Source organism: Gouania willdenowi, chromosome 24 (assembly GCF_900634775.1).
Source record: "Gouania willdenowi chromosome 24, fGouWil2.1, whole genome shotgun sequence".
In the NCBI taxonomy this organism is placed as follows: domain Eukaryota; kingdom Metazoa; phylum Chordata; class Actinopteri; order Blenniiformes; family Gobiesocidae; genus Gouania; species Gouania willdenowi.
Window position 1 is genome coordinate 19,158,697 of NC_041066.1, and position 23,104 is coordinate 19,181,800.

Sequence of the window (23,104 nt, forward strand, 5' to 3'; positions counted from 1 at the left end):
CAGTAAACAGTTATGAATATAGAGATGTGCAAAAAGTTAAATATACACATGCAAACACAGCAAACAGTAATCCTAGGTAGTAAAAACATGTAAACTATTTCAAACTGTTTACAGATATTTACAAAAACAGTTAAAAGCCTAAAGGCACAGTCTGCTGTTGGAGGTTGTGGGCCACGTTGACCAAACACATGCATGAGTTGGCCTAATGTCCTGAGGAAGGCCTGGTTAAAGTCTGCCATGGCGGCCATCTCCTCTCTCCGCTGGGAAGCTCTTGTTCCCTGCACAGAGCAGCATTACGGAGCACCTGTGCACGTTCCTCCACATCACATGTGTGCATCTGGTGCATCACCGCAATGACATCATCCTCTCTTTTTCTGTTGACTGGAAGACGAAAAAAAGTTGATTAAAACACTCATTTTGGACTTGGAATACTTTCAATAAACATGTTTCTGGTATGGGTGGTATTACCAAGAACAGTCTACAATGGAAGCACCTACCTCTGGGTGTGCCAACCACTGGTGAAGCACATGGGGGCGTTGCTGGGCAATCGGACTGTGGTGATGGTGTTGACTCGGTGGTACCCTCACTTGTTTGAAAGTCACCTTTAAAAAGAATTATGAAAACATTTAATTGCCAAATAGTTTATGAGAAATGTACCCTTTGTTCTTTGCTTATTTTGTTTTAAAACCTAATCAAAAATAATCATGCTCTATAGTTGTTTTTAAATAGTTTTCTAAGAAAAATGTTGCAGTCAGACAATGGGGGTACTTGGATTCAGTAATCTCTCCTGTATTGTTCCTATAACTGCCTGTGGGGGGCGCTCGGATGAATCAGTAGAACACAGTAGCGGCCACAGAGGACAGTAGAAGAAGAAGAGACGCGATAACCCCGATTGCGCATGCGTACACCACGTACACCGACGGGCCGAGCGCTGCAGGCTGGGTGCTAACTTGTAGCATCTAGCTGCTAACGGTCTGTCAGGTCTTCTCATTGGGGCTGAAGGGGGAAGAGCTGCGGCGGAGAAGAGTGGCGACCCCAGCGCCGCTACGACATGGCCGGACAGCAGTTCCAGTACGATGACAGCGGCAATACCTTTTTCTATTTCCTCACCTCCTTCGTGGGACTCATCGTTATCCCGGCCACATACTACTTCTGGCCCCGGGATCAAAATGCTGGTATGGCCTGATGTCTGCTTCACAGCTAACTTAGCTAACAAACTCAGTAGGCTCTTAAGGTTTTGCTACAGCTTACATTCAGTCTAGGTTTATAAAAGCACCGCACTTTTGTCTCTGATAAACCGCTATTCGCTTTAAGAGTTTTCCCGTAAATACTGCTCACTCACAACTTGTTTGTGGACGCTAAACGATGTACAAAATGTTAAATCTTGTGTCTCACCTCCATTCTTAACAACAACAGCCTGTGGACCAGCTGCACTTTAACATGACGTGTTCAATGTCAGCTACAGATAATTATTGTCATTGTTTGTTCTATTTAGAATGTATTAAAGGGCATTTTATCATATCAGTCTTTAAATTCTTTGTTTCGTAATTTTTGCACAAGTTTCTTTATAGGCTCATCTCCTCCACTGGCAGATTTCACTACTTCTCTATTAATCAATATTTATTCAGCAAAATAATGTAAGAAAAATAGTAGGGGTGTAAATACGCAGTTATTGATTGTTTGGACAACTGTCCTATTAGTAGATGTTATAAAGTCTGCCACGAGTCGATTTCGATATCAGACGATATTATATAATCGTTGATGGAATCGGTAACATTTCACCTAAAGTTGGAAAAAAACACAAGGCAATTTTAACATAATAATAATAATAATAATAATAATAATAATAATAATAAATATTTTCTTTTAAAAAGCACAAAGCACAAAAACAGTGTAATACATTATAATACCAAAAGAACAATGTAGGAGAAACTAAGGAATGAGAATTAGTCGAGATGGATTTTGAGTTATTTTGACAATCTTATTGCTAAAATGTTAGACATTTTAATGTAAAACACTTTTTTTTTTTTTTTTTTTTTTTTTTTTTTTTTTTACAAAAAGGTATATAATAACTATGACAGTCAATTGATTTGATTAGATCGCGACTTAACCAATCGATTTACTGTCATCATGTGTTTTCACTCCTAAAACAGAGGTTAAGGAGCTTACCAGGAAAACTATTTCAGTTTATCTGATGGCATTTTTATTCAGGGTGAAGCTTGGTGCAGGCCTGTATTTCCTGGTTATGGCTTTACCCCTTAGTTTCAGTGAAATGTGGTGCCTCCCATTTCTTTTCCTAATTTGATCAATTTCCACATCTTGGGTTGCCATTTTCATAACATTTCCATAACATCATTTTTAGGACTCGCCAAAGCCCGGATAAAGGTGGAAAAATAATAGCAAACACATGACGTACTCTGAGTCTGAAAGAAATTAGATTTAAGAGTTGAATTGTATGTTTAATGATATAACAAATTATGTCTTTAAATATTTTATTGTTTTTAAATATTTTAGTTTCATACAGCTCAATGTCTCAGGTATAATGTTTTGAATTGATGCTATAATCTTGTTTGATCAGTTAAATAAAATCTCTTCACTTTGATATATTATACTTTTTTAGTTTCAAAACAGTTGTTTTCTGCATAAATTTACTCCTAAACCAGCAGCTTTTTTCAGGTAGCATCTTCATACATTAGTACAAATTATGATGGAGCAAAAATGTAGCCTTAACCGCCTCTAAACCCAACCTGGCAACACAGCGGTGTACTCTCCTGTCTCTGCTTTTTTCTCCAGAGAGGAAATGAAGACATTTTTATTATTGCTCATTTCCTGTATCTATTTTTGTTCAAGCCTCTTATTTACCTGTGCTATTCAATCAGTAATAAAAGATAAAAGGAGGACAAGTTAGCATCTAGCATGACTGGAAAAAAATAAAATGAAAACTTCTTCCCCCAAAAATGTGCTTCTGGATGTAGAAAAACTATTATTGGACTTTTTGTATCATGAATCAACATTGATACTGCTAACAGTGGCTTTGCTCATTTCCTTTATTATTTCAAAAGTGAAATGTATGAATGCCGATGTCTAAATATCATTGACAATGTAGTGCAACATCATTGCTTTATCCATCTCCAACCTAAGCTAGTTGATCAAATCTGCTTTAAAGTCATCTAAGGACATATTTTCCAATTTAATTTCCTGCCTGTTCACATATCCTCTTCTCTCATCAGTTGATGAGTCTAATGTGTTGTTGTCTTTTGTCTCCAGAACAACTTCGGCTGAAGAGCCTGCGGCGCGTGCACGGCAGGTGTCTGTGGTACCGGCTCAGGCTCCTGAAGTCCCAGCAGAGCATCGTTCCGACGTTAAAGTGAGTGCATCCTGTTCAATTTAACCCTCAGTTTAAAACTATTTTTTAAATATAGCACAATTAAATGACAAGTGGAGCACTTGTGCTCCATTTGGACCAGTGTCAGAAATTAGGCAGGCCACAGGCCAAAATTGTCCCCCAAGTTTTGGGTCATCAACTTATTTGAGCGCTGTTATACGTGAGATCCAGAGTGTGCGCCGCTGCTCCTATTGTATGTAAGGCTAAAAGCTAACATGTCATCATGTTGAAATAAATGTTAACATAAAATTAACATCACTGGATTCATCCGTCTTGACTTGTCAGCTATTGCAGCCTTTTTTTAAATGTGTAAATGTTGCTATTACTTAAGCAGTTTCTAGAGTTGTTGTATTCAATTTAATTTGTGTCCATAAGGAACATGTTTACACTTAAAGTTTGGAATTGTTTTCTATATACAGGGTCCCCACAGTCATGAAATGCCTGGAAAAGTTATGGAATTTGAAAAAACAATTTTCCAGTTTTGAAAATTCATGCAATATTTTAACTGTTTTGGAAATATAGCCTATTTTATTATCTTGATGTTTAAAATACGGTCAACCACAAAGATGTTAAGCGTTATCTCAAAGTGAAAGTGCCGGATGCCGACACCATAATTGAGCGGGAATCACGAGATCTCACAAATTCTTGCATATTCACTTTCTGCCTCATTTATGAAACTGTGCGTAGGTAAGATCACTTCAGCTGGCGTGCGCTAAAAACCAGGAAATGCATACGCAGAAAAAGATCTCAGTGCTTCAGAAATAAGTCATGGACATTTGGCCAAATATTTTAGAAAAGTTTTGAAGAATCTTTGTGAAAAAAGTGTGGGAACCCTCTATATGTCTTATTTTAATTTCTTTAGAAACTGTAGGTCTATTATACTTCTGTTTGCATTGCTGTATAAAGTTTTTGTGTAATAATGTAAAGGCTGTTAAAAGCTAAAAAAAAACCCATAGATTCCCTACATCTGTCCTCTTTCTGTAAGTGCTATTGTACTACGGTACTTGTATACTTCTCTGGGTGTGCTTTTCATTTATTTGCGTTGGCAGAAGCTACTGTGCATTTTAATGTATAAAAATATCCAAGCTGTAACACAGAAATAATCAAAATTTAGTTTTTTATTTATCATGGAAACAAGTTTGAATTTGATTGATTTTTGTTTTATTTTTTATTTTTAACAAGGCATTCATGAAAATATATATTTTTTAAAATGTTTTTTTTCTCGAGATCTTGTGTAACGTTTTTTGTTTTGGTGATTTCAGAAAAGCAGCCTTGTTGTTTGGGTGGGCGGTGTTCCTGCTGCTAGCTTACAAGGTGTCCAAGCTGGACAGGGAGTACCAGGAATATAATCCGTATGAAGTCCTCAACTTGGATCCAGTGAGAACACACACACACACACACACACACACTCCAAGGAACAAATAAGAATAAATCACGTGACTTGAGTTTCTATGAACACGTTTGTGTCATCAGGGTGCATCACTGTCAGAAATCAAGAAGCAATACCGTGTGCTGTCTCTGAAGTTCCACCCTGACAAAGGTGGCGATGAGGCCACTTTTATGAGAATCGCAAAGGCCTACGCTGCGTGAGTGTCTTTGTCTCCGCAGTAACATTCACAAATTGATGTGAAATAAACAGTTCTTTCAATATTGGTTTACTTTGTCATTCTCTGCAGTTTAACCAATGAACAGTCGCGGCAGAACTGGGAAATATATGGGAATCCAGATGGTCCTGGAGGTAAGCAAAGCATCCATCATGCACACCATTTAATGTTCTCTTTAAGTTGTTTGCTAGCATTCTGCTTTTCTACATGACGTTTACGTCTTTATTCTTTACATTTGAATGAGAATAATACACCACAAGTGAAGGATCTATTATAGTGCAGATGATTTTGGTTTTGCCTTTATTTTTTCCGTATGCCATAAAAAACAGAAAACCCTTTATTGTTGACACAATTTGGTCCAATCAGGTTAGTTTAGATGTGACACAGTTGAGCTGTTGCAAACATATACTGCTTTTAGGGATGGGGGGAAAAAATTGATTCACATAAGAATCGTGATTCTAATGATCTACAATTCTGAATCGATTAATAAATTTCAAAAATTGATTTATTTATTTATTTATTTTTTCAAGAAAATCTTTGATTCAGTAGATCCGCTTAGAGTCTTTACTAAGGAAACACTGTAGACTGTAGACATTTAAGACCACTAGTAAGAGCTAATGGACCATCAGTAGTTTAAGGAAAAGCTCATCTTTAGGGCTGCCAACTTTGATCGTTTAGTCGACTTATTGGTTGATGCCGTCGTGGTCGACCAACACCAGCAATAATATCATTTTCAATACCGTTTAAAATGCACTTGTGTAGGTGATAAGGATTAAATATCATATATAATTTATTTAATGCCTAAGCATGATTCTATGTTCAACAACAGCTCTGTGTGAGGGCTGGCTGCTGTCATCAGATCAACATGGATTATCCATATATTTGATACATAGTTTATTATGTAAATGGATCCACTGCTGTCTCTGGTGCCACGGGGCAAACTGCACACCTGTGTTTGACATGCGTTTGTTTCTCTATGCGCTGATCTGATGTTGACAATAATTGTTTATTAATAAAAGCAGGCTTACCACTAAAACAAATGTAAATATGTCATTTGTATGAAAACAAAGGTTTTAACTGTCGGTTTCAGGTCTGGCACGGATATAAATACCTAATGTCTGTCGGACCTGTAGGTTTCACTTTTGCTTTGTCGAGTTCTGGTCAAAGCTTGAATATGGTTCATATCATGAATGGTCTGTGTTTAAAAGCTAATTATTTGTCTCATTTTCTTTCTCCTCGTCCTCCTCTGCACCTGCTCATTCATTCTCGGTTTTTTTTTTTCCATTTCCTTGGTTGACTACAGCCCTACTAATCTTCACCCATTTTTAAGTATAAATGCACACTGTGAGATCATGGTGTCCTGGAACACGCAGGAAACTAGAATCTCGCAATAATCTTAAACACAACTCGTTTTGAAATTGCAGCACCAAACTTTCTTTAAGCACACTTTTTACAAATCTCTTTGCTGTGAGGAGCAATGCTATCGACCGCTTACTTATAATCTTAGATACTATCATTTGTTGTTTTCAATTTTAATGTAAAGCTTTGTGAGCTTTATGTCTTTTTTTGTGTTTTTTAGCAACCAGCTTTGGTATTGCGTTGCCTGCCTGGATTGTTGACCAGAAGAACTCCATGCTGGTACGCACTTCATTGACTCTTAACATAGTTAATTGATCTGATCCGAACGTTAGGTTTAACCAGAGGTTTCCTTTGTTGATAAAAGAACATGTTTTGAAGGATTTTGTTGTGCTGTGTAGGTGCTGTTGGTCTATGGTCTCGCCTTCATGGTCATCCTTCCAGTGGTGGTGGTAAGCTCTGATAAGCTTTAAAACTCACACTTTTAATTTTTTACAAATGTTGTAAATTTATTGTAATACTTCTTTATTTCCAAGTGTTCTGACTTTGTTTATGGGGGCTTTAGGGCACCTGGTGGTACCGCTCCATCCGATACAGTGGAGACCAGATACTCATCAACACCACACAACTCTATATGCATTTTATGTACAAGACTCCCAACATGAACATGAAACGTGAGTCACTTACTCTCATACCAGAATGCATTGTGTGTCATTTTTCCATGCAGTACATCCATCAAGCCTTTGCCTGGTAGAAGATATTCACATGTTTTTTTTTTAACGTGTGTTTTGATCCTGTAGGTTTAGGAATGGTGCTGACGGCTGCTTTTGAGTTTGACCCACGTCACAACAAAGAAGCCACCATCAGACCTACAGACAATGTTGTAGTACCACAGGTAAAAGCTCTAAATGCCCACTGTGAGGTCCATGTTTGGTAAACAAACACAATGTTCTACAGAGACGCTCCAAATGGCGATATGATTTGGTTGTAACATTTGCTTTGCACTTAAAAAACACAAGTTTTAGTTTTACAATTTTTTTTTTACTGCCCAACCCTGCAATCAAGTATGAATTTTATCAATTTGAAATGAAAATAGTGTTTTTGGTGGTTTTTTTCTACTGTAATGTTTGTAATCCTTATCTAATTAATCCTTGTCTTAATTATGCATGTTTGTTTTTTTTTCGTGTTTCTTCTTTTAATTTGTAATATTTTTCCCTGGGATCAATAAAGTATTTCTGAGTTTTATATATTTCATTTGCAACATTGCAGCTTCAAAACTCACGCACACAGTCTGTTCTCTGGTGTCGTCTCTAAATTCAGAATACTTTGTTCATCCCCGAGGGAAATCTGTGAATATGAATGACACTGTATTGTTTGCAGTCTGCAATGAAAACTGTCCTGTTTGTCTCACAGTTAATCCGAGAATTAGGAAATATCAACGTGAAGAAGAAGGAGCCTCCGTTCTGCTATCCTTACAGCTTGAAGGCCAGGGTTATGGTGCTTTCTCACCTGGCTCGCATGGATGTGTCTGAAGAGTTGGAGGAAGGTAGGACAGCTATTGTAGTAGTATTAGTGTTTCCCACAGGACTAGAGTTAATTTGTGGTTTATGATAATTAGGGACGCATGAAATGAAAATGATTGGCCGAAAATGAGAAAACCAAGGCCAAAAAACCATTATGTCATTTATTAGTACCATTGCATATATGGCTCTGAATGTTACAAACCTCACTAGCATTAAAGCATTACAATTGCATAAATTAATATTGATGCTTCAAAAAATAAATCATTATAAAAAGGAACATTTATTTAGCAGTGACATCCTAATAATGCACAATATAATATAAATAAAAATACTAAATATGTTTAAATTGACCTATTCATGCATACATTAAATAATAATAATGTACTGGCCTATAATTGACTCGCACACATTATTTTTGTCTTTTTATTGGCAAAAAGTGACGAAAAACATGAAGAAATGTATCCAGATAAACTTTGCCACAGTAAAGAAATTTTTAATGGACAGACTGGTTCTGCTTTTCCACTGAGTTGTGAAAATTGCACAGGTTTGTTTTGAATTTGTAGCTACTTTATTAGTGCTGAACGATTTTGGAAAATAATCCATTTGCAATTTTTTTTTTTTTTCCCTCAATATTGCAAGGCAAGGCAAGGCAAGGCAAATTTATTTATATAGCGCATTTCATACTCAAGGCAACTCAATGTGCTTTACATGATAAAACATTCAGTTGTTTAAAATCAATAAGAACATTTAAATCAATAAGAACAATTAAAATCATCAGTAAAATCAATTAAAATCATCAGTAAAATCATCATTACATCAACAACATGACAAAAAATCTCTCTCTCAATCATATGCAGTAGAGAAAAAAAGTGCCTTTAACTTTGATTTAAAAATGTTCACATTGGATGCTGACTTCAGCTTCGCTGGCAGTTTGTTCCACTTCTTTGCAGCATAACAACTAAAAGCAGCATCACCATGTTTACTGTGAACTCTGGGCTCCACTATCTGATCTGTGTCCATAGATCTGAGAGACCTGCTGGGTTCATACCTGACTAACATGTCACTGATGTATTCTGGACCAAACTCATTCACAGATTTATACACCAGCAGCAGAACTTTAAAGTCTATTCTGAGGCTGACTGGGAGCCAGTGTAAAGACTTTAAAACTGGAGTAATGTGCTCTGACCTCTTTGTTCTGGTTAAGACCCGAGCTGCAGTGTTCTGAACCAGCTGTAGCTGTTTGATGCTCTTTTGGGGGATTCCTGTCAGAAGACCATTACAATAGTCCAGTCTGCTGGAGATAAAAGCATGGACCAGTTTCTCCTGATCTTTCTGAGTCATTAAACCTTTCACTCTGGAGATGTTCTTTAGGTGGTAGAAGGCTGTTTTTGTGATAGATTTGATCTGACTGCTGAATGTAAGATCTGAGTCAATCAGAACACCAAGGTTTTTGACTTGGTCTTTAGCTTTTAAAGATCGAGACTCAAGATAATTGCTGACAGCAGTCCTCTTTTCCTTGTTACCAAAGACAATCACCTCCGTCTTGTCATGGTTTAGTTGAAGGAAGTTTTCACTCATCCAGCAGTTTACTTTTTCTAAACAGTCACACAACACCTCAATGGGACCATGGTCAATGGGTTCAGTGATAGATATAGTTGTGTGTCATCTGCATAGCTCTGATAATCAACCTTACAGTTCTGTAAAATTTGTCCTAAAGGAAGCATGTAAAGGTTAAACAGAAGGGGTCCAAGAACAGATCCCTGAGGAACCCCACAGGACATTGGTAATCTGTCAGATTCAAAGTTTCCAATGCTTACAAAATAGCATTGTGATGATTTTTTTCAAGGTCCTCTTCTGTATTTTTCAACAAACATCATTAAAAAAATCAATGTAATGTGTCCTACCAAACAATATTGGATATATTATACATAAATTGTTCTTTCTCTTAGGCTAATCCTATGTTAACATTAATTAATATTAAAGAGTTTATTTATCTACTTAAAGACTTTGACTTACAGTTTTGTAAACATTGCTAAAAATTGCTAATTGTTTTTTAGGTAAACTGAAGACCCAATAAACACAAAATAAACAAGTGTATGTTCTTAATAAACCTTAGGAAGGAAACAAAACACTAATAAAAAATATTATATTTACTCAATAACTGTAGCACACAACACACTTGCGCTATATAAATAACATTGAATTGAAAATTGCTGGTGGCAAATTTGGGGTGGAGGAGGAGGAGGGAGGGAGGCCTTCAGGGTACCTGGGTCGGCGTCGACCAAGGCGAGACCGCTGTGCAGCCTGAAGCCGTTGGGCAACAGGTTAAAGCAGTGTTTACATATCCATCCGCCTGCTTCGCTTTGTGCTGCTACACGTGGCCAGAACTTTTTTTTTTTCTCAAAATCGCAGCCTTTGCGTTTAGGAAATCTCATTTTGTCACATCACAATATTATCGCAAATGCAATCAATCTTAAAAAAATATTGTATAAAAATCGTGAAGCCATATGCTTTTTACCCTAGGTTCCTAAAGTGGAGTACGGGTACCCCCAGGGGTACGGAAATTGTCATTAGGGGCACGTGAATAGAAATTTGAAACTGTGCGACAACGTTGAAAACTAGAACACAAATCGAGCAGCAGTCACGACCTCATTCATTGCCACAAATTACAGATGCAGAGCCCCCTCGGACAGAGAAACAAACTCATCAAAAAAGTGCAAAATATGAATTTCAGCCAAACATTGCAGAGTTCTGGAAATCTTCTCAACCTCACCCTTCTCATTAAAGTTGTAGCGAGTTGTATTTCACAATTTCAGGGTGATTAATATGTTGCGTTACTGCTAAATGTTCAATCAACAAATGTTTGGTAGATTTCTTTTGCCCAAAAATCTCTCTCTGAAAATGTCAGTGGGCTAATTAATTAAATAAAGCAAACAAGTGATAATTTTAAACAAGATGTTTTCTTCTGTGTGTACAGATTATTGTTCTTTTTAAATTATATGTTATGCCTCAACAGGACAGGTACAATTCAGAGACAAATGTCACTGTAGGGCTACATTGTATATGACAACATTATTATGTTTATTAAGTGGGCAGGAGTAGGGGGTACATGGCGTCAGGTTAAATGTCTAAAGGGGTACGGGACTGTGAAACGTTTGGGAACCACTGCTTTATACATTTATGAAGGTTTCTGGTTGAAGAACAGTGCCATCCAGAACATATGTATTTTTTCTGCTGCAGATCAGAGGTTTGTGGTGAGGAAGAGTCCAGCTCTGCTGCAGGAGATGATCAGCGTTGGCTGTCAGCTGACCATGATGGCCAACAGCAGAGGAGGTAATAACACCGACTGCTGTGAAACCACACGCAAAACACAGCTTTTATCAACGCCAGCAACGCGTTTCTCTACAGGTTTCCACGCTCCTCGACTGGTTACCATTGAGAATTGTATGAAGCTGACACAGATGGTGGTGCAGGGTCTGCAGGAGTCCAAGTCCCCACTGCTGCAGCTGCCTCACTTCGAGGAGGAGCACCTGCGCTATTGCATTTCAAAGAAGGTACGAAATCAAGGGCAGGAATTCCTCTATATTCAAAGCTGTAAACATGTGTTTCATGTGTTTTTCTTCCCTCTGTGTTCTGTAGTACAAGGTGCGAACCCTTCAGGACCTCGTGAGTCTGAAGGACTCAGAAAGGCGCATCATGCTGCGCTTCCTCGGGGAGGAGAAGTATGATGAGGTCATGGCCGTCCTGGGAAGCATCCCACATATCACCATGGACACCAAACTGCAGGGTCGGTCCTTGAATAAAAACAACTTTATTCATTACGGTGCTGGTAGCCTCGCTGAGTGATAACGACATTGTGACCTATGACTGGGAAAGTTAATAATAATTATCACGTCATGACACTCGCTTTTATGTGACGTAAACAATTCTGCTACAATATAAGACATGTATGCAACTGGTACTGATGTTGTGTAACAGTACACCATGTTAATTCAAAGAACATAAACAATAAAAAATATAGATACAACAAAAATACAATATATTCAATATGTGCAGAAAGTGGCAGAAAACTCACAGGGGCTTATTTGAAAGCTTCCACCTAATAATAATAATAATTAAAAAAAACAGTTTAAAAATGACATGCATTTACTGATCACAAGATTTGACCATTATTTTTTTAATATTTCATTTTAAATACATTGTAGATGAGTTATTAAGCAAATGAGAGAATTGTGACCCGAATTTGCTACCTTAATATCTTAGATTAAACTGGGCTCTAAATGTGATGTCATACACTTTGGTAACTAAGAAGCTTTATTATAACGAGAAGAGTAATGATGAACCTGTGAATCGATCTTTAAATAAAATATAAAATGCTCAGGTATTGGGCTTTGATTAAACTGGATTTTTTTTGTAAAAATACACATTCGATATATATACTTTAAATATCTAGAATGTTAAGATTGTATTAGTTTTTAGCTCGATGAGCTTCTTAAAATAAAATGTAGTTTTCATTAATTCATGGGCTGTTAAATGAAGTAGACAAATTAGAATTTTGGAAATTTAAGATATTCACCTGAGTCTGACTTTATCTGGTCTGAACAAGTGGTAAACAATGCTTTTTACACTTTTTTTTCCTCCCATTCTATGCCTTTACAGTCCTTGATGATGAAGACAGCAATAATATTACAGCAGGCTCCATTGTTACTGTGACTGTCACTTTAACCAGGAAACGAATGTTGGTAAGAATGAACTCCCTAAGTGTTTTTTAAAGAGGAAGATGTAAATGCATTTTTAACTGTAGCCACTAGGATGTGCTGTTGTGTAAATACTGAAGATCACATTTGTTTTGGCTTTGTGTGCAGGACGTGTTTGAAAAAGAGCAGGATTCTTCATCATGTCCAGGAGAGGAGGCTGCACCCACAGAAGACGCAGTAAGGATAACATGACACATTCATCTTCTGCTAAGATGAGTCTTTACGTATCCCCTATGCATCAAATGTTTTTGTTTTATTTGTGTGTGTTTGTGGTTTAAAGCAAGGAGACACGAACAAATCCAAAACCAAAGTGTGGCAGAACAAGAGCAAAGGTGCGAAGAAAACGACCAAGTCGAAAAAGAAAAAGTTAACAAAGAAGAAAACCCCTCCAGCACCCGCCGCCAAACCCAAGCAGGTCAACGGCACCGTGGCCGGAAACGTGAGCGTTCACTCGACTCATTCTCTCACTTCTCTCATGAAAGAGCTACTAAACTCCACAAAACCAGTTTTTTTCTGCTGAAAACAAATATATTTGAGTTTGAAGTAGTGTTGATTGATTCTTTTCCAACTCTTGACGTTTTAGTCAAAATACTTCAATTTGATGTGTTTTTAAATTGTTACGAAACAAATCGGCAATAGCAAAATTTGATAAGGCAGTCACTCTTACATTTTTACTACACCAATTAATTTTTTTGAAGTGAAAAATGTGAAAAAACAAATAAACAATAAATATATAATTTTAATTAAACAATAAAATAAATTAAAAAAATATGATTTTTTTTTTTTTTTTTAAAAATACAATTTTATTTTTATTTTTTATTTTAAATTGTAATTCAAATATGTTAGAATTGAATACATTTTTTATTTGTTTTTTAAATTTTGTACATATCATATTTTTCATATTTTTTACAAAAAGTAAAGACTGGCGTAGTAAAAATGTACGAGTGACTGCTTCATCAAAATTTGCGATTGGCTATTTGTTTTGTAATTCACTGTTAGCCCCGCCCCTCCTATAAAAACTCTCTGCAATCAGTGGTGAGTATGTTGGATTGAGAGCATTGTGACTTTTGAGCTATATTAAGCATTAAGTAGCTAGTTAGCATAGCATTGATTGTTCTCAGTATAGACTGAGTTACTCCTTGAGCCCCGCCCATAATTAAGGCATTTCTTTTACAAAACCAGGGGTTTAGTTACTCTTTCAGCTGCTTTGCTAAAGGCTGTGAATCATGCAACAGGTTTAACATGTTAATAACTGATGTTACAGGAGGTTTCCGTTCCTGTAGCTGCAGCGAAGAAGGAAGAGGACGACGCGTCAGACAAAGGCAGTGAATCAGACGAAGGCGAGGCCAATAAAGACTCACCAAGCGAGCGAGACGAAGACAGCGATAAACAGAGCGACACCGAGGTGGACGAGGTGGCCGGAGACGATGAGGAGGTCAGACATGTAGTAATAAACCCCCCCCCAGAGCAGTGGTTCTCAACCTTTTCAGCCCGCAACGCCGAAAATAAAGGTGCTAGAGACCGGGGACCCCCACTGTACCATTGAGGTACAGTCATGTGGAGACAGGGTCATCTATAAGGAGGAATAAAGGGGAGAGATTTTTGGGGCCCATCTATAAAGTCAGCAGAATGATGGTCCATTGTTCTATGAATCTGTGATAAACACATTTATTTATTTATCTGAATAATATCCACTGTTATCCAGGAAGTTTATTTATTATTTGCGCCATAGTATAAAGTCATCTTAAAGATGTAAATCCTTGTTTTAATCAGAAATAAAGTGACTTAAAAGTGACCAAAAAAAGTGGAAAAGATGTTAAAAAGGGATTCTAAAAACAGAAATTGGTTAAATGTTGCAAATTAGAGTGGTCAAAAACAGCAGAAAAAGTGGTTAAAAAGAGGGTTCAAAGTGTCAATATTGGCTTAAAAGTGGCAGAAATTGTTGGGGTAATGTAAAAAGTAGGAAAATTTAGTTTAAACTGACAAATAACAGGCATGACAAATCATGAATGTGATTAAAATGGCAAAAAACTGAGCATGAAATAGGGTGAAAAGAGGTAAAAAGTGACAGGTGGGAAAAGTGGTAGAAAGGGTTTATAAGTGCTGAGAATGTCTTGAAATTTGAACAAATGTGCAGAAAAGCTAATGGAATTTCATGGAAAAGTGGCAGAAATGGGAGTAATGTAGCAAAAATGCATTAAAAGGAACAAAAATCTGGCAAGAAAAAGTGATGAAAATGGGTTAAAATATGGCAAGTTTGGTGTAGTTGCAGAAAAAGGGTAAAAATAAGCAAAAATGGGCTTGAATTGTTCAGAAAATATTCTTAGTTTCTTGAAGGCATCTGGCGACCCCAAGGTTGAGATTGAGAACCCCTGCCTTGCAGAAACCTCAGATAACAAAAGAAATGGAAATGTTTGTTCAGGAATGGGAGGCGTTGCAGCAAAGCATCCAGAGGCGAGAGCGCGCGCTGCTAGAAACCAAGTCGAAGGTGACGCATCCCGTCTACAGCCTCTACTTCCCTGAGGAGAAGCAGGAGTGGTGGTGGCTCTACATCGCAGACCGCAGAGATCAGACCCTGGTCTCGATGCCTTACCACGTCTGCACGTTAAAGGATACAGAAGAGGTGAGCGCGGGTTAGCCTCCTCAAGCTAATTCATAGTTATTTAAAACTTTTTTTGTGGTTTGGGTAACCCTTGTCCTTAAAGTTAAAATTTGCTTGAGTTTGTAAGCTTTAAAAGATTATTTTTACAATATTTATTGATTTTTTTTTTTTTTACACAATATAAAGACCTTTTTGACCTTTATTGTGAATCTGCCTCATTCCAGAGCTGCAGATGGTCTTCATTGTTATTCAGTCTTATTTTTCCAGCCATTAAAAAAATTAATGGAGAATCCTGTAATAAAAATAATCCTGTCACTTTAGGTCAGGGGGTTTCAAACTCACCAATAATATCAAAGTAATAAGTGACAGATATCAGTATCTGCAGGATCTTCACTTAAAATATATTTGATCTTGTGGCCCATTTCTATGTAATTTGAGGAAATTTTGTGGAATAATTTGAAGAAAATTGCAGGAATTTGGAATTTCAGATTAAAAATGACTGCCATCATGTGAATAAAACAGCTGAACAGCAAATATTGTATTATGAAGCATCAACTATGTTTTATAAAAAATGAGCAGACTTTTGGTTAAAATGATTTAGTTAAATTTGATTATAATTGATGAAGTCGATGACAAATTCTAAGGAGAATTTTTTTTACAGATGTCTTAAAACTGTGTCAAATGCAGAATCTACCAACAAATTGTCATGTTGTTGGCACAAAGGAAGCATTTTCACACATTTCAGTTTCTTCTTTAAAAAAAAAACAGCAACTAAATTTAAAAAAGAAATGCAGGAATCCAAACTTTTATAAAGTTTTTTTGTTGTTGTTTCTGTACCAACATTTAATCAGTTAACCGTGTGTCTGTTGTTCCTGATTATTGCAAGTTTATTATTTTGACACATATCTGTTAATTTGTCACTTAATCCCTGCTCACCCACTGAACAATAATCAGCTCTATTGTGCTGATAATGAGATGTTTGCTGTATGTAACAACACAGCGTTGTAATTCCAGCCTAAGGTAATATTTCCAGTTTCAACAAATCGCTACGTGGTGATTGGTTTGTGATTACCTACCACAGTGTTGTCACTCACTAATAATAATAATGTTTGTAGACAATGTTTAGAGTTGGTTTTTGAGCTTGTTTTTACACATGTATCTACCCTTCCTCATGCATGAAGCTGACGCTAAAGCTTTGTCCTGGTATAGAAAAAACAAGCATATGAATATAAATACATTTCTGTGTTTGTGTTTTTCAGGTAGAACTGAAGTTTCCAGCGCCTTCCAAGGCTGGCAACTACCAATACTCTGTTATCCTCCGCTCTGATTCCTACCTGGGATTGGACCAGATCAAACCACTCAAGGTGCTCACAAAGTTCTGTGTTTTTTTTTTTTAAGTATTTAGGTGAAATACTTTGCTTATGTGCAAAAATGAGCCTAAACTGGAACCCTGAATGGGACTGTTTAAAAAAGAAAATGAAAACACTTTATTCGTAGGTGTTGAAAACACTCATACAAATCAACTGAGAGTTGTTTGTTTATTTTTATTTTTATTTATTCAGTTTTTTTCCGACATGGTTACATTCACTTTTTTTTTTTTTTTTTTTACATTTTTTGTACATGCCGAAAAAGGAGACGAGAGAAGCAGTTTGCTTATCCGGGTCCCGTCCCCTGTTTTACCATCGCAGATTTACATGGGTTTACATGTCTCTCTGGTCAAAACATTCTTGATTTCTTCTGAACGTCCTTTTTTGTGTATTCTCATCTGTAGTCAGTGTTGTCCTCTATCTTTGTTTGTGTTGGCCTTGTTCCCTGCCAGACGTTGTTAGCATTCCTCCAGTTCAGGAATAGTTCCTCTTTCGAAGGTGTTTGGAAGGTTCTTCCCTTTTCATCCACAATGTCACCTTGTTTTGTCTCTACATCCAGCTGTTGTTAGTTCTATTGGCAGTGTTGTATTTTCCACTGTCTGATGATGGGATCAGATCCAACTTGTATAAACACATCACCACATCCCAGTTCACAAGCAAAGTAGTATTTTAATGTAATATATCTTAGTTCATAAGCGTGTTTCTAACTGCTGTTGTTAGTTTTATTGGCAGTGTTGTATTTTCCACTGTTAGATTTAACTTGTATAAACACATTATTATATCTTAGTTCATAAGCAAGGTAGTAATTTCATTGTATATAAAAAAAATCGTGTTTCTAACTGCACATATGACAATAAACACTTTGAATTTAAATTTAATGTAATCCTTAATCACCCCACCACCTAGCAATTAAAATGAATAAATGACAGACCTTTTTTACTCTTGGTTTCCACATTTAATTCGGTCTCCGTAAAATAATCACAGTCTGAGTTTTGTTTCCAGTGTTTATATAGATCTGGGTCCATATCCATGATTACCATCAGTAATGTTGTTGTTTAGGTGGATCCTTCGTATTTTCCCAAGTTGTCCATCGTTTTGATGAGAACTGGTTTTCCGTCCTCTTCTTCCTGGATGTAAATCCTGCAGTTTTTTGACCACGTCTTCACTATCTTTCCTTCTTTTTTTATTTGGCGTGCTTTCCATGCAATGCTTGCATTTTGTTTCGTCAGGTTTTCATTGATGTACACCTTCGTTCCCTTGAGTTTGTTTCCTTGCTTGATTATTTCTCCTTTGAATTTTATATTCGTGAAGGTTATTTTTACAGCATGTAAAATTTACCAAATTTGAATGCCAGTTGAATCTTGCATTTTTGCCTTGTTAAACTCAGGGTTGCGTTCTGTAATATTTAGTTTTATACTGTTGTGACTCCTGATAAGCAGAGCTTCTGAAAATGTTTTTTTTTTTTTTTTAATACCGTGGTCAAACTCAGACATAGAGAATTTTTGAAATCACTCCCATCCACAAAAAAATGGTTCATCTGTTCTGGAAAATAATTAGTTTTTTCTTACGTAATGTTAATAAATATCACCTTTTCATGGGAATTATTGATTGGAATTAACTACGGCTACCATCTTTGATCGTTTAGTCCACTAATTGGTCGATGCTGTCGTGGTCGACCAGTAATGGTAATACCGTTTATAACAGAAAATGCAATGCACTTATATAGGTGATAAGGGTTAATATCAGTATAATGTATTTAATGCCTGAACATGATTCTATGTCCAGCAAAGGCTTAAAGCACAAGCATCCACTGTTAAATCAATCATTTTTCTGCACAAGAACATGGATTATCCTGATATTTGATACGTGGATTGTGTAAATAGATCCACTGTTGTCTCTGGCACCGCGGGGCACACTGCGCACCTGTGTTTGACGTGCGTTTGATCTCATGTTGACGTTTATTAATTAAAGCAGGCTTACCACTAAAACAGGGCTCTGATATAAATACCTATTGTCTGTCAGACCTGTAGGTTTCACTTTGGTACTACAAAACACCAAAACATAATATTTGTCGTCTTTTCTTTCGCCTCTGCACCTGCTCATTCATTTTCGTTTTTTTTTTTTTTTTTTTTTTTGAATAACTACGTGTGCCATAGTCTTGGTCAACCAACCATTTCGTTGGTTGACTACAGCCCTAGAATTAACTGGAAATTTGCAGATCACTTTTAGATGATTGCTAGAATATATTTTCCCAACTATATTTAACATCCCTGTTAACGGCCAACCTTCAAGTTTGATATTTTCTCGTTTAGTTCTTTGGAAAGTTTCTAAATTTGAAAATTCCTGGAATTTTGCAACTCTTGTTAAAATGTCTTGTTTTTTAAATTGATGCTAATATTTACATTTTGTTCTGTTATTTTATTTTTTTATTTTACCAGGTAGGTTCAGTTTTTGCAGTCCACCAGGCCATACATACTGTACAACTATAAAAGTCAGAACATTGACAGAGATGTTCATTCCACATCAGTTTCTATCCACCATGTAGTTAATCCAGGTTTAACAGCCTGATGGCAGAAGGAATAAAAGATGGTTTGTTCTCCTACAGGGTGCGATGGAGCGACGGCATTAAAATAAACTCAGAGCACAGTATGTGGTCATGTTAGGAGATCATACATTTAGCCTTTTTCACCACCTGTTTCTCCCAAAAACAAAGCAGATCTCTGCTGAGCTCTAGTTATTTTGGTGCAGATTTAAAAAAACACTGTGGAGACTATTTTGTCTTTGACAGACTGACCATCAAACCAACAAACAAAGGAAAATGTCAAAAGACTTTCAATAAAGGACTTGTAAAAAAAAATACCCAGCATTTTGTCAGACATTAATAGACAGACATTAAACTTCCTCAGTTCGTGGATTTTTTGTTTTACTTAGGGATACTTTCAGTGTCCAGATCAAACTTTAGCTCGGAATCAAACACAGTGCCTGAATACTGGTATGATTCAATGATCTCAACATCTTAACCATGAATGGAGCTGGTTTTAGGTTCAGCACAGTTTCTCCTAAAATCAACAATAAGCTCCTTGGTTTTAGACACATTTAAGTACAGGAAATGTTCATCACACCAGTTTATAAAAGCAGAAAGAGCACTACCATAGTCCAACTCTGATCCTTGAAGAAGAGTTGAAAGTGCTTATTAGGTTATTTAAAATTACTCAATATTTCCATTTAATTCTGATAAATAATTCTTCATTTATAATAATTTAATAATGATGAAAATTAGACCCACAGAATATTTTGAACTATGACAATCTGAAGATTAGACTCTCTAGTTTCATCAGAAAAAATAATTTAGTTTCTAGCTTGTTTCGTTCTTCCGTAATCAGCAGTTGAATAGAGACAAGTTTCACACAAATCGCCAGTTTGTGATGAAAAACTGAGAAAAATGTATTTTTCTTTGAAGCATTTTTTTTTGTCATAGGGACACCTCAACATTAGTTTCCTACTATAAAACTACAAAAACAACACTGAGGCTGGGGTTTTAATGGCAAAATTATTATGATGTTGCTATCTAGGTCAGAATCGAATGGTTTGCTTACTGTATTTTGGCCGTCCTCCAAGTCTCTCCCCCTACATCAATCTCCCCACACGCAATTTCCTCCTCCTCCCGGACATGCCGAGTCTCACCGCTTGCCCCGTTTTTTTGATCGTTACCCCTCACCATCACGACACTCTCAATAGTCCACTTAGTTCTACACATGCTCTGGTCGAGTGTGAGCTGCTGGGAGCTTCAGCATCAACTTTCGTAACTCCATTTTCTTTCCTCTCCCTCTGAGCTCTGCCCAACACGGGTGATCTCTCATCCAAAGGTGCGCTGCTGCCACCTACATGTCACCAGTTGGTCACTACATCATGGTACAGCTGGATATTCACAGGAGAGCTTCCTGTTATAGACGTCTTTGGCAGTCAATGAGTTAATATTCCCAGAATTTACGGGCTTTACTTCCAATGGGAATTTCCCAGAGATTTTCTGGCCCTTTGCAACCCTGGCTTTTGTCAGTTCACTAATTTAAGTTAAAATAAATAGATAAACCTGCTCTTATTGAATAATATGAGTTAACTGTGCATGAGAAACACATGTGACTTAAGTTAAAAACAACCACATCCTTTGTTGTGTGTGTAGTTGGAGGTTCACGAGGCCAAAGCCATGCTGGACAACCATCCTCAGTGGGACATACCGGACACAGAGGAGGAGGACGAGGAGCAGGAGGACAGCGACGGCATCGAGGAGAGTGAAGAGGACGACGAGGACAACGACTAAACACATTCTCTCTCTCTCACACACACACACACACACACACACACACACACACAAACAAAATCATCCACTCCGCTCTCCAACATTGCGAAAAGCAGCGACGCTTCCATAAACACAATATAAACCATAAACACAAACAGAATCAGTGCAAACAATTCACACATCAGGACTAGCCCCGCCCTCACTCACTCTGGACTGTGACCTCGCCCCCACTTTTCTACAAAAGACTTTCTGCTGCTGGCAGAAGAGAATTCTGTGAATACTAACGGGCCCCGTGTGTGCGTGGCTGTGAGTGTATGAATGAATGATGGATGGATGGTGGACACACTGTGGACTGTTGGACCTATTATGAATACGACACGTGCTCTTTGCTTTTTAAAGGCGGAGTGAGGGCATATATGATAAAACACGCCTGAAGTCACATTTGTCACTTCATCCAAAATGTGAGCTTCAGCTGTTTTTATTAAAAAAATCAAACCACCGAGATTTAACTTTGGGACGCAGCCGAGTCGCGTTTGCTCTTCTTTTCTGTCCGTGTTTATTCATACATTCTGTAACTGTACGTTGTTGGAGAAAAGTACTGATGAATCTGACAGACAGGAAATGAAATGGAACCCCTAACGGAGGGGAGAAACAAACTTGTGATTTGTTAAAAACATAAATCTTCTTTCTTTAATGAGGCTAGTGGATAAAAGACATCCCTGCACATTCCAGTCCATCCTTAATGTCTGACAAAAGGCCTTATTATACATAGATGCGACACATACAGGTGGAAACTCAAATGAAAACAGTTTTTATGGAATCACAAGTGACGGGATTTGAGTTTCCGTTGGAATGCGAACAGTTAATCTTCACTTTTCTATGACCATCAGATTGCCTGAAAGGGATTTGGAGTTTATATTCCCAACATCTGGCGCTCAGGATCATTTCAGCATCTTCAACCAAAACCAGTTGGGTGCGTTGTTGAACAGGAGTACAAATGTGTGCAAAGCTGCCCTTCTTTTCATAGTCTAAAAGCTAGTTTTACTTTATTTTCTTTTTTCAATATCTAGTTTCAACAATGTTACACACGTCGCTTTTTGTGAATCTTGTTGAACTTTGAATTGTATGTGTTGGACTGAAAGGAAAATAATCAGATTTCATTAGCAGCATAGAGTCTAATACTCTATACTTTTGTCATTTACATCAGGTCAACACGTATTTTACAGTTTATGTATTATTGTGTACACACACACACACACATTTACCCAAGCAAACAAGGCCCTTATGTAACATTTTGAAAGGAAACTGCTCTGGGTATTTATCGCTCTGCTAAAGAATGTAGCATCAGTGGTGAACGTAGTGTGAACGAAAAGCTGCATTGAGGTTAAATCCAAACATCGCCCTAAAATCACACCTTCCCACCACCCCTCCCCCGAAGCGACCGGACGGCAGGATGGAATAAACAACCACCCAGTGACTGTCTCTCTGCCACTTTTGTTTACAAAGGAACTGTCATTGTAAATGAAAAAAATATATTATTTGTATTTAAAATCATTTCAAATAAAAACTTTTAAATGACCTGTTTTTTGTTTTGTTTTTACTTCTCCCGTCTTTTTTTTTTTGTTTTCCTCAAGCTTGACGGAGTTTAAAATTAAACTAGATTTCTCTAAGCTTATCGCAGCTTATATTCACAACAAATAATAATAATTATAGATTTAATTTCAGTTCATGTAAAAAGGTTGCATGCTAATATACCTTTTCTGACAGCTTGTTCAATACTTTGCATTACAGACGTACAACTTTTATCACCATGGTAGCCAAAAAATAGTGTATTCAATTTCATGTCGGCATGTAAATACAGGATTAGCACAAAGTACGGAGGTTGTTGCATTTTTTTTTTTGTGTATATTGTTCTGATTTTTGTTTGTTTTTGGAGTCTTTTTGTGTTCTTTTGGGTTTTTTGTGTGTGCTTTAGTAACAATTGTTATATTTCATAGTATGAGTGAGACATCTCACTCATTACTCATAGAACTGAGGTTATATACATAACCCAGTTTTGTTTTTGTGTGTTCTTACAGTCCTTTTGTGTGATTTTTGTGCGTGTGTGTGGTTTTGAAATAATCTTAGTTTTCTGTATATTTTTCATTTAGTGTGTTTTGATATTCTTTTGCGTGTTCTCGGAGTCATTTTGTGTATTTTTTACAACGCAACAA

General features: G+C 36.9%; 1 protein-coding gene across 1 annotated transcript; it reads left to right on the top strand.

Annotated features, from left to right (window-relative positions):
* The first annotated feature begins 1,051 nt into the window (after positions 1 to 1,051).
* On the top strand, positions 1,052 to 21,396 carry sec63 (SEC63 homolog, protein translocation regulator). The gene is made up of 20 exons (XM_028439990.1): positions 1,052 to 1,175; positions 3,268 to 3,367; positions 4,648 to 4,762; positions 4,859 to 4,971; positions 5,062 to 5,123; positions 6,569 to 6,627; positions 6,747 to 6,797; positions 6,911 to 7,019; positions 7,146 to 7,240; positions 7,759 to 7,891; positions 11,109 to 11,201; positions 11,277 to 11,422; positions 11,508 to 11,655; positions 12,528 to 12,610; positions 12,734 to 12,802; positions 12,906 to 13,064; positions 13,890 to 14,060; positions 15,048 to 15,248; positions 16,487 to 16,591; positions 20,775 to 21,396. Exons 1-20 carry the CDS (start codon positions 1,052 to 1,054, stop codon positions 20,910 to 20,912), a joined length of 2,274 nt encoding a protein of 757 aa, XP_028295791.1. The 3' UTR covers positions 20,913 to 21,396.
* Positions 21,397 to 23,104: the final 1,708 nt, after the last annotated feature.